Source organism: Uloborus diversus, unplaced genomic scaffold (assembly GCF_026930045.1).
Source record: "Uloborus diversus isolate 005 unplaced genomic scaffold, Udiv.v.3.1 scaffold_312, whole genome shotgun sequence".
Taxonomy (NCBI): domain Eukaryota; kingdom Metazoa; phylum Arthropoda; class Arachnida; order Araneae; family Uloboridae; genus Uloborus; species Uloborus diversus.
Window position 1 is genome coordinate 75056 of NW_026558475.1, and position 16417 is coordinate 91472.

Here is a 16417-nt window from a genome sequence, read left to right on the forward strand (position 1 = left end):
GTTTTTATCTGAATATTAATTTTTTGTTTAAATTATTCTGGAGAAATATTAATATCTATATATAATTGAAGATTTATTTATTATTACTTTGTTTCAATAAGTTCAAGTATTATCATTTTTTTTAAATGTCAACAAGAGCATATTACTTTGCTAGGTAATTTTAATCTTTTGGATAAAAATATATATATATATATATATATATATATATATATATATATATATATATATATATATATATATATATACACAGTCGTACCTCCATATATCGGAGTAGCAAATTGACGGGAAAATATTCGATATATAGAAATTTCGATGTATGAAAACGATCTTATTTTATCATAAAAATCTCTTAAAAGATTAAAATTGAATCTAATTTTCGTGTAAGAAACCCTATTTGTAATTTATACGAGCATCAGATTAAATGAAAATTAATAACTAAAAAATTAACAGAAATTACATTTTCACTCCTTCATACATCTTCATTCTTCGGCAATTCAACTTGATCCGCAACATTAGGAGATTTTCGTTTTGACAATGTAATTGAGAGAAAAGTTAAAAAATTATCTACTTAACATGATTGATTTTGACTGAAGTTAAAAATACGAAGAATGATAATCAACAGATAAAAGGGATAGCTTGAAACTACAGTCACGCCGGATTTAGGGGAGGGCAAGCGGGGCTACTGCCCAGGGGCCTCCACAACAAAGGGGCCCCCCACAATAAAAATTTTACAAAATATACTAATTTTTACAGGTCAGGGGATGTATTTACTATTAAAGTGCTGATCGAAAATATCGGAAACATACATATATATCAAAATTTTCGGATATATATCAAAGTATCGGATATTTTCAAAAATATGATGATCTTTTTGAACCTTGATTAGGGGCCTCCAAACCTTCGTTGCCCCGGGGGCCTCCACACTTCTAAATCCGGCCCTGACTACAGTGGTACTGGTTACAACTAAGACTCGAAATAAACTTGAGGAAATAGAAGAACTACAGAACGGAACAACGCCTTATCTACATGCCCCTAAACCCCAGATTCCTATGAGTTTCGTAGCAACCTTTAGTGAACATCCTTTTCTACCGTAACCTTCATTTTTCATGAGACAAACCGTCTAAAATGGCAAAAAAAATCTACGAAGGTCTCGAATTTTTTTTCGATATATAGAAACAATTTTCCTATATAATGAACATAGAAGTTTGCTGAGATTTCGATGTATAGAAAATTTCGATGTGTGGAAGTTCGATATATATATATATATATATATATATATATATATATATATATATATATATATATATATATATATATATATATATATATATATATATATACATACATACATACATACATATATATATATATATATATACATACATACATACATATATATATATATATATATATGTAGTCCCCACAGTTGCTTAATGTTATTCCTGGGAGTAGATGCCTTACTGTTTCTCTGAGTAAATGATATATATATATTTTTTCTTTTGTAAAAATGAGAGGAAGGCAAATGAGGTAACCAATATTAGACTGTAGTCTGGCTCAATGTTTTTCAATCATTTGCAATACATTTTTTATTGATTGCAAATCTAATATTAAAACTAATGTGTGGATATAATTTTTAAGTAATACCACATTTGCATCTGATAACTTTCCACTAAATTTGATGACACATTACAACATCTAATCGTTTTCTTTCTTTGTTTTTTATTACTGACTTATTTGAAAGGTGTTTCAACTTAAAAAGTAAATTGCTAAAATGACCACCAACAGTATGATCAGGGGGGACACGTCTCCTTCAATATTTTGAACTCGTCAAAAGTCCCCCTCAATATTTGAGAATAATTAATGCACATACAAAAAATTCTGGTCTTACTCATTTGTGCCAAAAAAAAGAAGAAAAGATTTTGAACCAAAATAGAGCTGCTGATCTACCAAGAAAATAAACAGAAAATGACATCTCTTGTCCATCAAAAACTGCCTTATCTATAACATTTGAGGAGCCGTCTGAAAGTCAGTTGATTCCCACACTGTTCGCTGTCCGTTTTCTTTCTTGCCTTTTCTGCCCTGTACTTCTTTTCTTTCTTATTTCTTTTGTCTTGCTCCCCATCTCCTACTAACATTAAAACAACGATCCACTATTCAAATCTCCCCACCATCTTTCTGACCACTCGGATGGGGGTGATAAATCTTGATTGAGGTTTGCTTCGTGTTTCCTTCCCTTGATGACATAATCTTATTAGAAAATGTTCTCTTAGAATTGAGATCAAGGTCGAATCTGTCCCCAGCAAAAAGTATGTTATTTTCTCGCCAAACACAGCTGTTTTAACAGCAATCTTTGGTCAAAAAATATTCTGTTATTCGAATTGACCATTATTTTCAATTTCTCTAAAACTTCAAAGCAGATTTTAATTCTTTTATGGTAAGTACTGCTCTCTTTTTTTTCATAGAAAAAGACATTACGATGTACGATATTAGTAAGGGGACTCTCAGATTTAGATTATGATACCAGACTTAATAGGCTTAACATGTATAGCCTGGAGCAAAGGAGAGTCAGAGGGGACATGATTCAGTTATTTAAATTTATCAAAATGAAAGATGTAAATGGATTAAATTTTTGTGGGGAAAGCAGGACAAGGGGTCATTGTTTTAAGCTATTTAAATCTCAGGCTAACTTGGAAATCAGGAAAAACTACTACTTTAGCAGGGTCGTGGGCACTTGGAATAGCTTACCGGAAGAGACGGTAATGAGCAAGGGGGTGGATAGCTTTAAGAGGGCCATTGATCTTCATTGGGGTCTAATTAATTGACTAGGACCAGCCTAGCTGGGCCCAGAGCCTGTTGCTGGTCGTCACATTTGTATTTGTATTTGTACAGCTATTGGAAGTTCTCTCAAAAAATATTTTACCTCCTCCCTCCCTGGTAAATAAAACACGCTCGCTAGAAAAATACCTCTCAAATTTCTGTTCCTTTTAGGGGGCCCCTGGATTCTCTTAGCACCATCGACCCTAGAGTTTAAATTAGTCTTGTTTTTTTTCTTATGTTTTCTCTTAGCCTAAGCATGAGCCTTAAAACGGTTTTGAAATGTATTCAGTTTTAGCTTTTTGAGTTTTTCATTCAAATAAATAATTTTAAAATGTTTTTTTTTCTTGTGTTTTTCTACTGATAAAATAAGCCTTCGTCGAAAAAGCGAATATTATAATCAAATTTGCGGTGTTTTATTTTTCATGGTTTTCATAAACTTGCAATGAGCTAAGTTAATAGAAGAACATTTCAGATGAAAATAATGATATCGCGCTATTAATAGTAAAATGTTTGACTAAATGAAAATAAAAGTATTTTACTGTTTATTGACAGTTCACAACATAAAATATTTTATCCATATTTTTCTAATACATCACATTAGTTCTAAGATATATGATAACTGAAGGGAGGATTCTGGTTTCTCTCTCCCTGTCCACCATAGAAGAAATATCTTAATTTTGTTCTTTGATTAGATCTTTCGGCTTGCAAGAATAGTGACCAAAAATGCAATAAAAATTGTTAATTTAAGTTCTTAAAATTCAAAACTTTTCTTGTTTCTTGTAGCAAAAATGCCATATCTGCCAACATGTATGATTTAGCCGTAAATTGTAAGATTTTTGGAAGATTTGTACCAGAGGCGTAGCTAGACCCGACTTTCGGGGGGGGGGGGGGGGGGGGGGTTACTTATTTTATATATATGTATATATACAGTGGCGGATACAAAGGGAGGGTCATAGGGGTCATGACCCCCCCCCCCCCTCCAACCGTCAACAATATTATCCATCCACATTGTGATCAAACAGTTTTTGAATAAAATGCAAACGATTTCAGTAGTCTTTTCAATTCATTAAGTATTTTTTAAAAGTAAATATTTGAAATATTGATTCCTTTCATTGCTTATGAAATTAATTAGTAGCTTTATGCTTTACTAACTGCTTTATTGGCTGATTTGGTGCTTTTTTTTTGCCTCCCAAGCAATTTCGGAAATTTTCGTATCCAAAACCACAGGTTCACTCATGGGGGGGGGAGTAGTCATTCTTCCACATGTGACCCCCCCTAAAATGATACTCTTTATCCGCCCCTGTGTATATATATATATATATATATATATATCCCCTTGATAAAGTGTTGGTCCTGGGTTCAACTTTTTCATTTTCTATTTTGATGTTCTTGCTTTTTTCATTTGTATTTTGTCTGTTTGTGTGAATATATATATATATATATATATATATGTGTGTGTGTGTGTATATAAACTTTTTTAGTATTAACAAAATAAGAGGGAGGTGAATCTTACATACTTTGGAATGGAGTGCCTCAAGTCCGAAACTTGTGTCAAACAAAACAAAAGCAAAGAAATTTTTAAAGAGATTTTTTAGAAGAAGAGTAAAGGGTGAAATTCATAGGTTTGACATTTAAGATGAACATTTCAAGTTCATGGTTAATGATCATTCAAGTTAAAAGCCATTTCACTCTGTTATCTGGATTAGTACTGTTCTTTGATTGCTCTCTTCCTTAAAATTGCGATTCCTTAGAAAACCGAAATGATACGAGTAAAAAGAAAGTATAAGATTTTTTCAACTAACTAAACTAATACAGAGGAGTATTAATCAACAACCCACATTGTCTTTAGTATCGATTTCAAATTTTCACCATCATATTCCAAATTTCTATAACGTTTCTTAAAGCCCCCGTATCTCAAAACCTCTTTATCTCGATTTTTTTCTTTCCTGTGAAATTCAAAATATACAGATTCGACTGTATGCAATATTCCCACTGCGCCACTCATAAAATTAAACATATTTAACAATTTGCGGAATGAATGACGAAGAAAGGCTACATATACGTGGATTTAACAAATCAATCTCATTTCTAAAGCGAAGTGTCAAATTTCAGTCAATTATCAAAAATTGTCGCAGCAGAGGGAGGCATCTTTATGCTTGAGGGTTACTCATGTAGCAGATTATCAATGTCATTGGGAGGGGGGGGGACGAAGTGAATTTTTGACCTTTGTTACTCAGAAAAATGTTGTTTTGATTTTTTTTTCTTTTTCTTTTTTTTTCTTTCTTTTCTCTTTCTCTTTTTTTTGAGACAAACATTTCAGGGGGGGGGGGTTTGTCCCCAAAACCCCCCCCTTAACTACGCCTCTGATTTGTACGATTGTACGGTCTTATAGCAGATTTGTATGATTTTCAGGTTTTTGGTTTTAATTTTACAATAAATTGAGAACGGTTGAAGTTTTTTATTACTTCCAACACTTTTGAGAGCAGAAAAACTATTGTTTTGAACAAGTTTTTGACAGATAATTTTTGAAAGCTTTGGAAGTTAGCAACTTTGTTCAAAGAAATAAAATTTTATTTATTTATTTATGTTTAAATTTATGTTTTTTTTTTTGCTTATAAAAGCACAGATTAAGTAAAGGTAAGGATTTGAAAATATTATAATACTTTAAATTTTAATACTGCTTTATAATGGTCAAAAAAGGGTAGAAATATAGGCACCTCGCACATTGTAAGATTTTTTAAGCTGGCATGTTGACAGCTATGGAATGCGTACATTACTGAAGAACGACGTTACTGGTATAAATACTGAAAACTCAAAGTTTGGTTGGAATTTCTAATTAATGTTACATTTAAAATGGTTCACAAATCTTTTTTTTTCCTCTGTAGTAAAAACCATACTACAAAGTAGGGATTAAATGAAGCAGCAGCCCGGTTGAATCATGAGGTGTGACTCAGCCGCTTCGGGCTTTAATAATTTATGTCGAAAGCATTCATTTTTACAGTGAAAATTTTATAAATTATTGTCCTTTAAGTTAGACACAACTGTACCATACAGCAAAATATGCGAAAAACTATATTTAATTAAAAAGTTTGTGTGCTGAACCCTTGGAACCAGAAACTGCAATAATCGATAGCATATATACTATTTATCTTGAAAGTTCCCAAGAAATAAATAAGTTACATTAAATTATATTTAGTCAATAATTATATGAACAACTTTAGTTGCTTCAAAATGAAGCAGTTAAAATATTGCATTCTTGAAACATTTCTAGCTTTGAAACTTCCAAAAATAAAAATATTGTACCAGTTTTTAAAATCTACTGGGACAGATGTCGCAGCAATGAGAAGAACCCTTAAGGAATTTGTTTTAAAATTATATTTTATTGTTTTGTTATTAGTATAAAATTTTAGTTTTATTTATTTAAATACATTGATTTATCAATAAAAATTTACTGAATTCCCAGTCATTGATCAAGATTATCAATAATAATCTAGGATTATAAAATATCCAGAGAATTATAAAAACATAAATAAAAGCTGAATTTTTAACTTTTAGTTTTTTATAAACCTAAATATATGGAAAATTCCCCTTCCTTGCGCATCTAATTTTAATATAAAATCTAAATATTTTCTCCCTAGGTAATTCAATTCATTTACAAAATGAATATTGATATACGACTATAGGAGAAAAGTGAAAGATATAAAGTTTTTATTTAATTTGTTATTTTGAAGGAAGAGGTTTTTGGGTGTATTATAGGTCAAGGGTGTGAATTCACGTGCAATTTTAATTATACTTTTATTTCTCCTGTACCTATTCCTTAGCAGGTACAACTACGTGCTACAGGAAAAAAATTCCCCTTCCTTTTCTTTTCAAATTAGATTTTTTTAAAAACATTTTATTCAAAAGACAAGATATTTAGCTACCATTGCTAAAGTCCTCAAATTTCTGAATCAAAGATGTACACTGAATTTTCATCGAAAACATCGAAAAGTGGTCCATAGTTGGACCATTTTACAGTAGGGCAAAATATATCAAAAATAATAACTACGCTGCTATAAATTAGCATTGAAGATAACGACATTTTTGTATCACTATTATCTTGATATATTAACGATCAGTGATCAAATGGATATTCAGTTCGACTCTCGAAATATCTTTGTATTTTTAGGGCAATGCCTGGTATTTTGCTCTACAAAATACCAGGGGAAGGGAGGTCCATTACCTAGTTAGTAAGTGTATTTGGAAAATTAAAACTGCTGCTTGTGGAAATAAGTTGAGCTATTCTCCCTTGAAAATAAAAAGTGAAAATAATATTGTTTTATTGCTCTTTATTAGTATTTTTTCTTGATACACTCAATTATTTTATCCACAGGGGAAATGATTTCACCTATGTTTGTTTGCTTCGCTTTTAACGGGATTAGATTCTCATTTAGAGAATAACTTTTTATTTTCAGTTATCTTATTGAAACGTTAAGAATACGCTTATTTGAGGACGGTTTTTTGACTGTATTTTTAGCCTTTTGAACGTCAACGTTCTCGAATGGGAACATCAAATTAAAAAAAAAAAGAAAATCCTTTATAATAAGTTTCGTTTGTGAGTATTTTCTAAAAATTATTTTTATCAACAAGAGTAGATTTAATTTCTTAAACTCTCTTTCATTAATACTATTCCTACAAAACTTGCAAAAAAATCGATTTTCATTGTTGAAACTTTTTTGCCTTAATGCTGGTAAAATTTTACAGATAATATGTTATATAGAAATGTTGATGAACAAACACAACCGATAAAAGTGAGCTATCCATAAACTCCCTTCCTTTAAGATAGAAATAGGGTACTTTGTAACTCCGAAACACGTGCTTGCTGTTTCCTGCAAATTTGTGCCTATGAACATTGTTTTATCTTTTACTTTTCAGCACACACATGCATATTTGAGGCATTAAGAGAATTTCAAAGCTTTTAGATAGTCAGTGTTGAATTTCAATTTTTCCGAGCCGTGGCAAAAACTTAAAACTACCACCCTTATATGCCAGGCTCGGATCTATACATTTTGGGCTCCTCTGCAACAAAATCTGTAGGGAATCCGACCCCAGAGGCCAATGTGTATATTTGCTATGTTAATAAGTCTCAGTGCTAGTTTTGTTCACTTTTTTTCCCAATTTCTTGGGACATTGAGCCCCTTAAGGATTTGCTCCCCCCCCCCCTCCCCCCTGCACTACAGGGTCTACAAGTAAGCAGATTCAGGCTTGCTTACACATCTTTTTTTTCAAGTTTTTTTGATTGACTTTCAACCAAAAAAAACCCCATAAAAATAATGTAAATTGCTGTCTGGGGTGAGGTCTCTGGCTTGCTCTCCCCCAGAGGCGGACACAGAAAATTCTTTTGGATGGGGACACGGGAAATTGAATACCCCCCCCCCCCCCCTCCTTCACTGTTTCATAACAAAGTTTTCATGACTTAATTTTTGAATGTTTTTTTTTTTATTTTTATTTTTATCAGGTTAATGAACCGATTTTAAATACATAAATATTATGCGCTAATTTTAGCTTGAATGTGGACACAAAATATCGTTTAACATTTCAACCCAATTAAATACTAAACCCAACATAATGTCACAGAGATGCTAGGCAATAAGTGGCTTTAATTAGGAACATTGTCATAATAATTATAACACAAGGGTAAGGTTCTTTAAAAAAAAAAAAACCATGCCTCATTCATGGGCGCCCATAAGAGGGGGGCTTGAGCCCCTCCTCTCTTTTTTTGCTTTTTAGTGCCATTTTTTCTCTCTCAAATGTATAAAAACATTTCTTTTTCAGCCATTGATGAATAAGTTATTAAAACCTAGTTTTAATCACTCCAATCTGCACTGAAATTGCTTTCAGAATTGTAACAACGTATCTTAGTATTCATTCTTCTATAGAAAATGAAACATTTAAGACCAGATTCGTTCGTCGACTGGCACCATCATTTGCCGTAATTGATCAAAATGTGTTTAGTAATTTCAATGACAGTAAAGTCAGTATAAATTATAAAAACTAAAACCTTATTAAATCTAGCACTTTTTTCGACTAAATAAATAGCAGAAAAAAAAAAAGAACAAAAAAATATCTGTCTTTAACCGTAAAAAGTAAGGACAAAATTTCAGTGCCCCCCTCTACGCCCCCCCTTAAAATTTCACGTATGGGCGACCATAACCTCATTTGAGTTTTTTAAAATTTATTTATATTTTATCTAGAAAATATCATAAGATTAAGAAATTCAAAACTTCGAATCATATATTAGTTTTATTGAAGAATTCAGAAACTATTTCCTGTGTGAATTTCAAAGCAGTTTGCTGATATTGTTATCAAAGCCAGGATACAGTTGAGATAACATATTGGTACTACATGCCGTTTCCATTAATATCATGGTTTTACCAAGAAACTACCACATGATTTCTTTCATATTGCATTTTTTATAAGCTGAGAAAGAAATCTATTTGTTTACAAAAAGTTTCCTGGATCGAAATGACTCTTTTAAGCACTCTTATACAAAATCTGCCTAAAATACAACAATGTACAAACGCCTACAAAAATGTTAATTATTGCTTCTATCAGAGAAGAATTAATGAACAAACAGCGATATTACGTTCCCTTGGATTTGAAACCAGTGAGTTAAATGTATCCTGCCACTCTGGCCTGTGACTCCAGAATTACTTCTCTAGCAAACAAAAATTTTTTCATTCAAAGTATGCTGTGTGTTTTATGTAGTTCTTAACTAACTATAACAAAACAATATGGCCTTGGAAAGTTAATTAAAAATAATAAATAAAATAGTTCAATTAATTAATCCTTTGGGAGGGGCACAGGCCCCCAGGATCCCCCCTAAAATCCGCTATTGCTCCCCCCCCCACCCCGTAGATCCGGCACTTTCCTACTAGTAACATCTTGTTAATTTAACCTTCCAATTAGTAATAAATATGATTTATAAATCCTGAATATGTGGGATTGCTACTTTTTAAAACAACATTTCTTTTGATGTTTTCATTTGAACAAAAAAATGCAGCACATAAATTGATTGAAATATGTTAAAAGGTATTCCATCAACTCATAAGGAAAATATATATATGAGTAATATTTAAAAAAAAAAACTTTACCAAAATGTCACGATCGACAGCGCCCTCCACCAAAAGTGGGGGAAGCAGTGAGGGGGAGGAGAGAACGACCGCGCGAAGAAGGGAGCAGTTGACCCCTGGAAGCTCAAGAGAGAGGAGGTACGTCTCTCGGTCCCGTTCACAACAGGAGGTTGTGATTTTCTTCTCGCGGTTTGCGAGAAGGGCTTTAACTGACCTTTGTCGGTCAGGTTACTACCCATCATTCATTCCATATTCATCATCATCATCTTGTACATAGAATTGTGTAAATAAAGCTATGCTTAGCGAACTCTGCTCAATTGCCCTCCTCACACCAATTCTCACAAGTAATTACAACGGCCCCCGCTCGGCCAACTCCGACATACTGGTGTCAGGAGTGGGGTGTGTGTGTTGAGAGGCAGGGAAAATGATTGCGGGCAGCGCAAATGACGATTTCATATCAGCGACAGTCAAATAGCTTTCTAGACAAACTTGATCACCAATTTCACCGCTGAATGTGGGACTCTGAATAAAATCTAAGGCCCCTGTTTCCCGTGGAAGGTGGTTCCTGAAAGCGTGTTTCCGATTTGGACTGGAGTGCAGTTTGCTGAGACATTCGAGAGCTCCTGGATAGCCTCTGGCAGAATATAGCAGCACAGACTTGCAGCCTCTATATCGATGGAACTGTGTATCTCCGTCGTCTTCCCAACAGTACAATAGATTGCAATAGATGTTTTCAACGGTCTCCAGATTAGTGGGCACTTTTTGGCTGCGAACCCATTATTTATGTTTAAAACACTGAGTTTTTAGTACAGGTTGATAATTTTTATGTGTATTTTGAATTTTGGAATTGCTTATTTTTAACCTTGTCATTTGTAAAATTATTGGTAAAAGAACAAAATGGCCTTTTTGTCTAAAAGGAAAAAACAAGACCTTGCTTTATTAGCGGAGGAGTTAAATAATTGAGGTGCCTTTAAATGCGAAGATAATTGAGTTTAAAGAGCTAATTACAAAAAGTGACCACGTATGACGAGGAGTTTGTTAAGGGGTGCTTAACTACAATAATAAATGACAGGTTAGAGAAGGAAAAAAAATGATCAGCTAGAAGCGGAGAGGAGGCATATCTTAGAGGTCGAAAGGATTAAAACAAATGAATTCAGGACCGGGTCAGATTCAAATCTAAGCAAGGAGAATTTTGTGACCCACTTGAATATCATAAAAGGGGCCCTACCAGAAGTGAGGGGAAGGCCAGAAGACTGGCCCTTGTTCTTTCAGGAGGTCAAAGAAATATTTCGACTGTACGACACTCCTGAGGAATATAAAGGTAAAATAATCCTACATACCTTAAAGGGGGAGAGTCACATGCTTGAGCTCTAGACTAGGGGAGGAAGGTCTGGAAAGTTATAAAAACTTAAAAACAGCCTCGTGCTGAGCGAATTTCAGATCACCCCCATAGAATATAAAAACAACCTAGATAGAATAAGGAAAATGGACAGTGAAACATACACCCAATACACTCTACGGGTAGAAGCTGCAGTCAATATGTACATCAATTCTCGAAAAGTAAACAATCTTGAGAAATTAAAACAACTACTTATTGCTGATAAGGTAAAAGATGGCTTAAGCCCAGAAATAAAAAAATACATACAGTTAAAAGAGACAGAGAAATGGTTCCTCCCGCGCAAATTGTCTACACAAATCGATAATTACGTGAGCGCAACAGCCCCCAAATCCAAAGTCGGAATGAATTTAATGAGGGGGAAGGAAAGGTCAAAAGCTACCCAACGGCCAGACCAAACTTTCGGAGCACAAAAAACAGACAAAATTCCAACCAAGGATGCTTTATTTGTGCTTCGAAGTTCCACCGTAAGAAAGACTGTCCCCAGAATAAAAATAAAATAAAGAACTATAACTTAAGAACAGGGGAGTAATGGACAGGGAGTAAATCATATTGAGGTGGCAGAAAATTCTGAAACTCGAACCAGAAAAAGAGGGGACAATTGTGGCTAAAAATCAACATCGGGCACAATACAGATATAACAAGTTCAAATACCCCCATTAATCGGATAAAAATTAGTGTAGAAGGAAGGATTATATCTGTGCTAAAAGATTCGGGGTCCCAAATCACTGTTATAAAGGAAAGTATGTTACCGAAAGGGAGGACAGAAGTCCGAAGGAAGGATTCTATTAAAGCCAGCGTTCGGTAAACCAATTATGACGGAGCTGGGGCATGTAAATTTAGCAGTACCCATAGGGGGTAATTCTAGTGTGGTGCACAAGCCAGTATTATGTGCAATCACACCGTTTATTTCCGAGGAGGCTATCCTGAACCCAAAAATTTTAAATCTGTTGCTAGGGGGAAATGAAAGCGAGTGTTTGCAACGGGGGAACCGACTCTTTGCAGAAAGAGCAAGCAGATGTGTTGGAGGTAGAAACAGAGAAGTTAACAGCAACGTCTGAGGAAGAAGCGCAGAAAGAGCAAGCGCTGGAGGCACCGGAAAAGGGGGAAAACATTTCGGGGAGAATTGGACGGAGCTGACTAATCAGGGTGGTCTCAGCCTCCAAGAAAAATTTCTCCCACTTGCAGGGGAAGAGCGACTCTCTGCGCCAGGAATGGCTGCTCGCGTCCCAGGGAAAGGGGAGGATATTTTGTCCTGGATAATCTGCTTTTTCACAAAGAAAAGGTTGGAGGAATAGAGGTTTACTCAGTTGGTTTTGCCTATGGAGAAACGTTTAGAGGTAATGAAAAGAGCACATGAGACGCCCTTCGGCGGACACATAGCCGCTAAAAAAACATGTGATTGTGTACGTTATTCCTTTTATTGGGAGAAAATAAATAAAGATATAAAGGGTTATTGCAGCGCATGCCAGGGCTGCCAGCTGAGAAGGAATGGAAAAATTAAAGATAGGGCACCAATTACCCCCATCTCCAGGCCAGAACTTCCATTTCAGATCGTCAATGTAGATTTGATAGGACCTATAGATCCGCCGAGCTCCGCGGGGCACAAATATATTTTATGCATGGTAGACCAGCATACCAGGTGGGCGGAGGCTGTTCCTCTAAAATCGTTGATTGCTCGTTCGACTTGTGATGCTTTGTTGAGCATTTTTTCGCGTACGGGAATTCCTTCCGTGATAAGCTCCGACAACGGCAGGAATTTTATTTCAGGACTCACGAAGGAGTTTGAAAGGAGATTAGGGGCTAGTCCCTGTTTTTCTATGCCGTATTATCCTCAGGCCAATGGATTAGTCAAACGCTGGAACCAGACTTTAAAAAATATGCTCCATCATGTATCCGAGAAGATGGGCGGGGATGGCACAAACAGCTACCCTACCTTCTGTGGGCGTATCGGGAGGTTCCGAACAGTACTACAGGGGTGTCACCGTTCTTGCTATTATATGGGAGACCTCCCGAAGGGCCATTATCTATATTAAAGTCGACCTGGACAGGGAAGGTGCATAACGCGCAATTAGACGTGACTCCAATTAATAAATACTTAGACAATATGCAAATGAGGCTCGAAGAAGCCGCAAGATTAGCTAACGCAACTGCAGAGATCCAACAAGAGCGGATGGCGCGCCACTATAATTTAAGATCTTCGGTAAGAACATTTAAAGAGGGAGAGCAAGTTATAGTGTTAGTTCCAGATTCCACAAATAAACTTTATGCGCGATGGCAGGGTTCCGGCGTAATAATAGAGCACAATCAGCCATATACGTATGTTATAAAATTTGAGAACGGGAGCACATGCAGGGTGCATCAGAACAAAATTCGGAAATTCGTAGCCTCCGTCAACGCCTTGAACGTGATATTTGAGGGAGACGAAGAATTTGGTGAGGTAATAAATGTGCCAAGAGAAAAAGATCTGAAGTATAATGCAAAAGAGGAAATTAAGGGCATAAGTCCCGATAATCTAACTAATAATCAATGCAAATTTTTTAAGAAGTTGTTACTTGATCATAAAAAACTATTTGAAGGACCAATACGAGTGGCTAAAGTACGACCTCATAAAATTGAATTGCTACCGGGGGCAATTAGATCTAAGCCGCACCAATATAAAATTCCTGAGGTGTTTAAGGGGGAAGTTGATAAACAGTTTGACGAATTACTAGCTTTAGGATTAATAGGAGAAACAGACGCGGAAGTTGTGTACCCTATAGTGTGTGTAACAAAGAAAGATAGTACAATTAGGTTATGTACTGATTTTCGAGCTTTAAATGAGGTTAGTCAATCGTCCAGTTTTCCTATGAAAAATGCGCAAGACCTAATGTTGGTGGTTGGAAAGGCTTGTGGGATAACTGTGTTAGATCTTTATAAGGGCTATCATCAGATACCTATGGAGGAAAATAGTAAACATTTAAATGCGTTTGCAACCCATTCTGGGGTATGGCAGTGGAGAACCATGCCGTATGGTCTGGAAACATCAGAAGCCACGTTTCAGAAAGCGTTAAATGAGGCTTTGCATAAACATAGGAATTATGCACAGGCATATATCGATGATATCACCATTTTTTCGACTACGTGGGAACAGCATTTGGTCCACTTAGAAGCGATCCTGAAGGATTTAATAAATTTAAATTTCACTGCCAGATTAGGAAAATGTAGTTTTGCTAAACATAAAGTAAAGTACCTTGGACACATTATCGGGTTCGGAACGCATGCCCCTGATCCGGAAAAACTAACGGCAATAGAGAAACTGAAAAGGCCAAAAACGAAAAAAGACGTCCGCTCTGTTTTGGGCTAATGGGTTTCTATAGGTCGTATGTAGAGGAATATGCACGTATCGCTAAGCCACTGACGGAGTTAACCAAAAAGAATGTTCTGAACCATGTACCGTGGGGTGTGGAAGCTGAGAGGGCATTCGAACAGTTGAAACTAAGGTTATGCAATGCCTCCTCTCTGGCTACTCCTGATTTCCTTAGACCATTCCAAATTTATACCAATGCTTCGGATTTCGCAGTTTCGGCTTGTTTGACCCAAAAAGACGAAAATGGCCAATTTGTTCCGATTGGGTTTGCAAGCCAAAAGTTGTCCCAAACTCAGAAAAATTGGTCGACCATCGAAAAAGAAGCTTACGGTGTGCTCTTTGGACTCAAGAAGTTCAAACACTGGATCTTCAGTTCCGAAATCCAGATTTTGACTGATCATAATCCGTTAAAGTTTCTGTCTATAACAACTCCACGAAGCCCAAAGTTAACAAGATGGGCGTTAGCTCTTCAACAGTTCAACGTTAAGCTGAGTCACACACCGGGAAAGGCAAATCAAGGAGCCGATGCACTAACACGGCTAGAAATTGACTGAAAAGACCTGCGAACTTTTCGAATCGTTATGTTTTCATGCTTATTTAATTGCATCTATGTGTGTTATGTATTCCAGTTAAGCATTTCAATCAAAATGATGTTACATGCGTGAGGTTCTCTCCTCGGCTCTCTTGTGAAAAAAGCCTTATGGGCATATTTCACGCTTAAGAAGGGGGCTATGTCACGATCGACAGCACGCTCCACAAAAAGTGGGGAAGCAGTGAGGGGGAGGAGAGAACGCCGCGCGAAGAAGGGAGCAGTTGACCCCTGGAAGCTCAAGAGAGAGGAGGTACGTCTCTCGGTCCCGTTCACACGGGAGGTTGTGATTTTCTTCTCGCGGTTTGCGAGAAGGGCTTAGCTGGCCTTTGTCGGTCAGGTTACTACCTATCATTCATTCCATATTCATCATCATCATCTTGTACATAGAATTGTGTGAATAAATCTATGCTTAGCGAACTCTGCTCAATTGCCTCCTCACACCAATCTGACAAGTAATTACAACGGCCCCCGCTCGGCCAACTCCGACACCAAATATTTTGTTTTTATTTTAAAATAAAAATAAATAAGAAATTCAATTACAGATAATTAAAAAAATAAATGTTAATCAAAAGTATAAATTTTGAGCACTAAAAGATATTGGTTAGTGGAGTGTCAGGGTAAAATTGAAGACAATGTTGATTTAAATTTTTATATTTTTATCAAAATAGAAAATAAGTATGTCTATTTAGTGAAAAAGGTCAGGAAACAAATTGTGGCTGCAATCTTTGTTTTCCATATTAATTTTAGAATTTTTATTGAAGAAAAAGAAGTACATTCCTTGTAAATAATTGCTCTTTTCCTTTTTGATTTTCAGACTAATTTGTTAAAAGGTTCAATCAAATCATTTCATAGCATGGGACGGTTGGATGAGCATGTAAAATCAATATGGAGGTCAGCTGATGCAGTATGTTTTGACGTAGATTCAACTGTATGCACTGATGAAGCCATAGATGAATTGGCAAAATTTGTTGGCAGAGACAAAGAAGTGGCGGATTTGTAAGCATTTCCTTCTGTGTGTTAAATTTACAAATGTTGTCCAAAAGTTTATCTCCAGTCTTGCCGAAGTTTCAAATTTCCTCCTCCTTTAATTTATCAAAAGGTATGATTCAAACTGAAAAGCAGGGGAAAAAAAACTTTTTGTCGGCGAAACT

General features: G+C 35.5%; 1 protein-coding gene across 4 annotated transcripts in view; it reads left to right on the top strand.

Moving 5' to 3' along the window:
* The window catches only part of LOC129233289 (phosphoserine phosphatase-like), an 83883-nt gene that overhangs the window by 50784 nt on the left and 16682 nt on the right, over positions 1–16417 (top strand). For 3 of the 4 annotated variants that reach the window (XM_054867337.1, XM_054867336.1, XM_054867338.1), the window contains exon 2: positions 16081–16262. In XM_054867337.1, the coding sequence (XP_054723312.1) occupies positions 16120–16262 (143 nt within the window). In that variant the 5' untranslated portion in view covers positions 16081–16119. Of the gene's footprint in view, positions 1–13576; positions 13581–16080; positions 16263–16417 lie in introns of those variants that run through there. The other variant, XM_054867339.1, reaches the window with a different exon arrangement.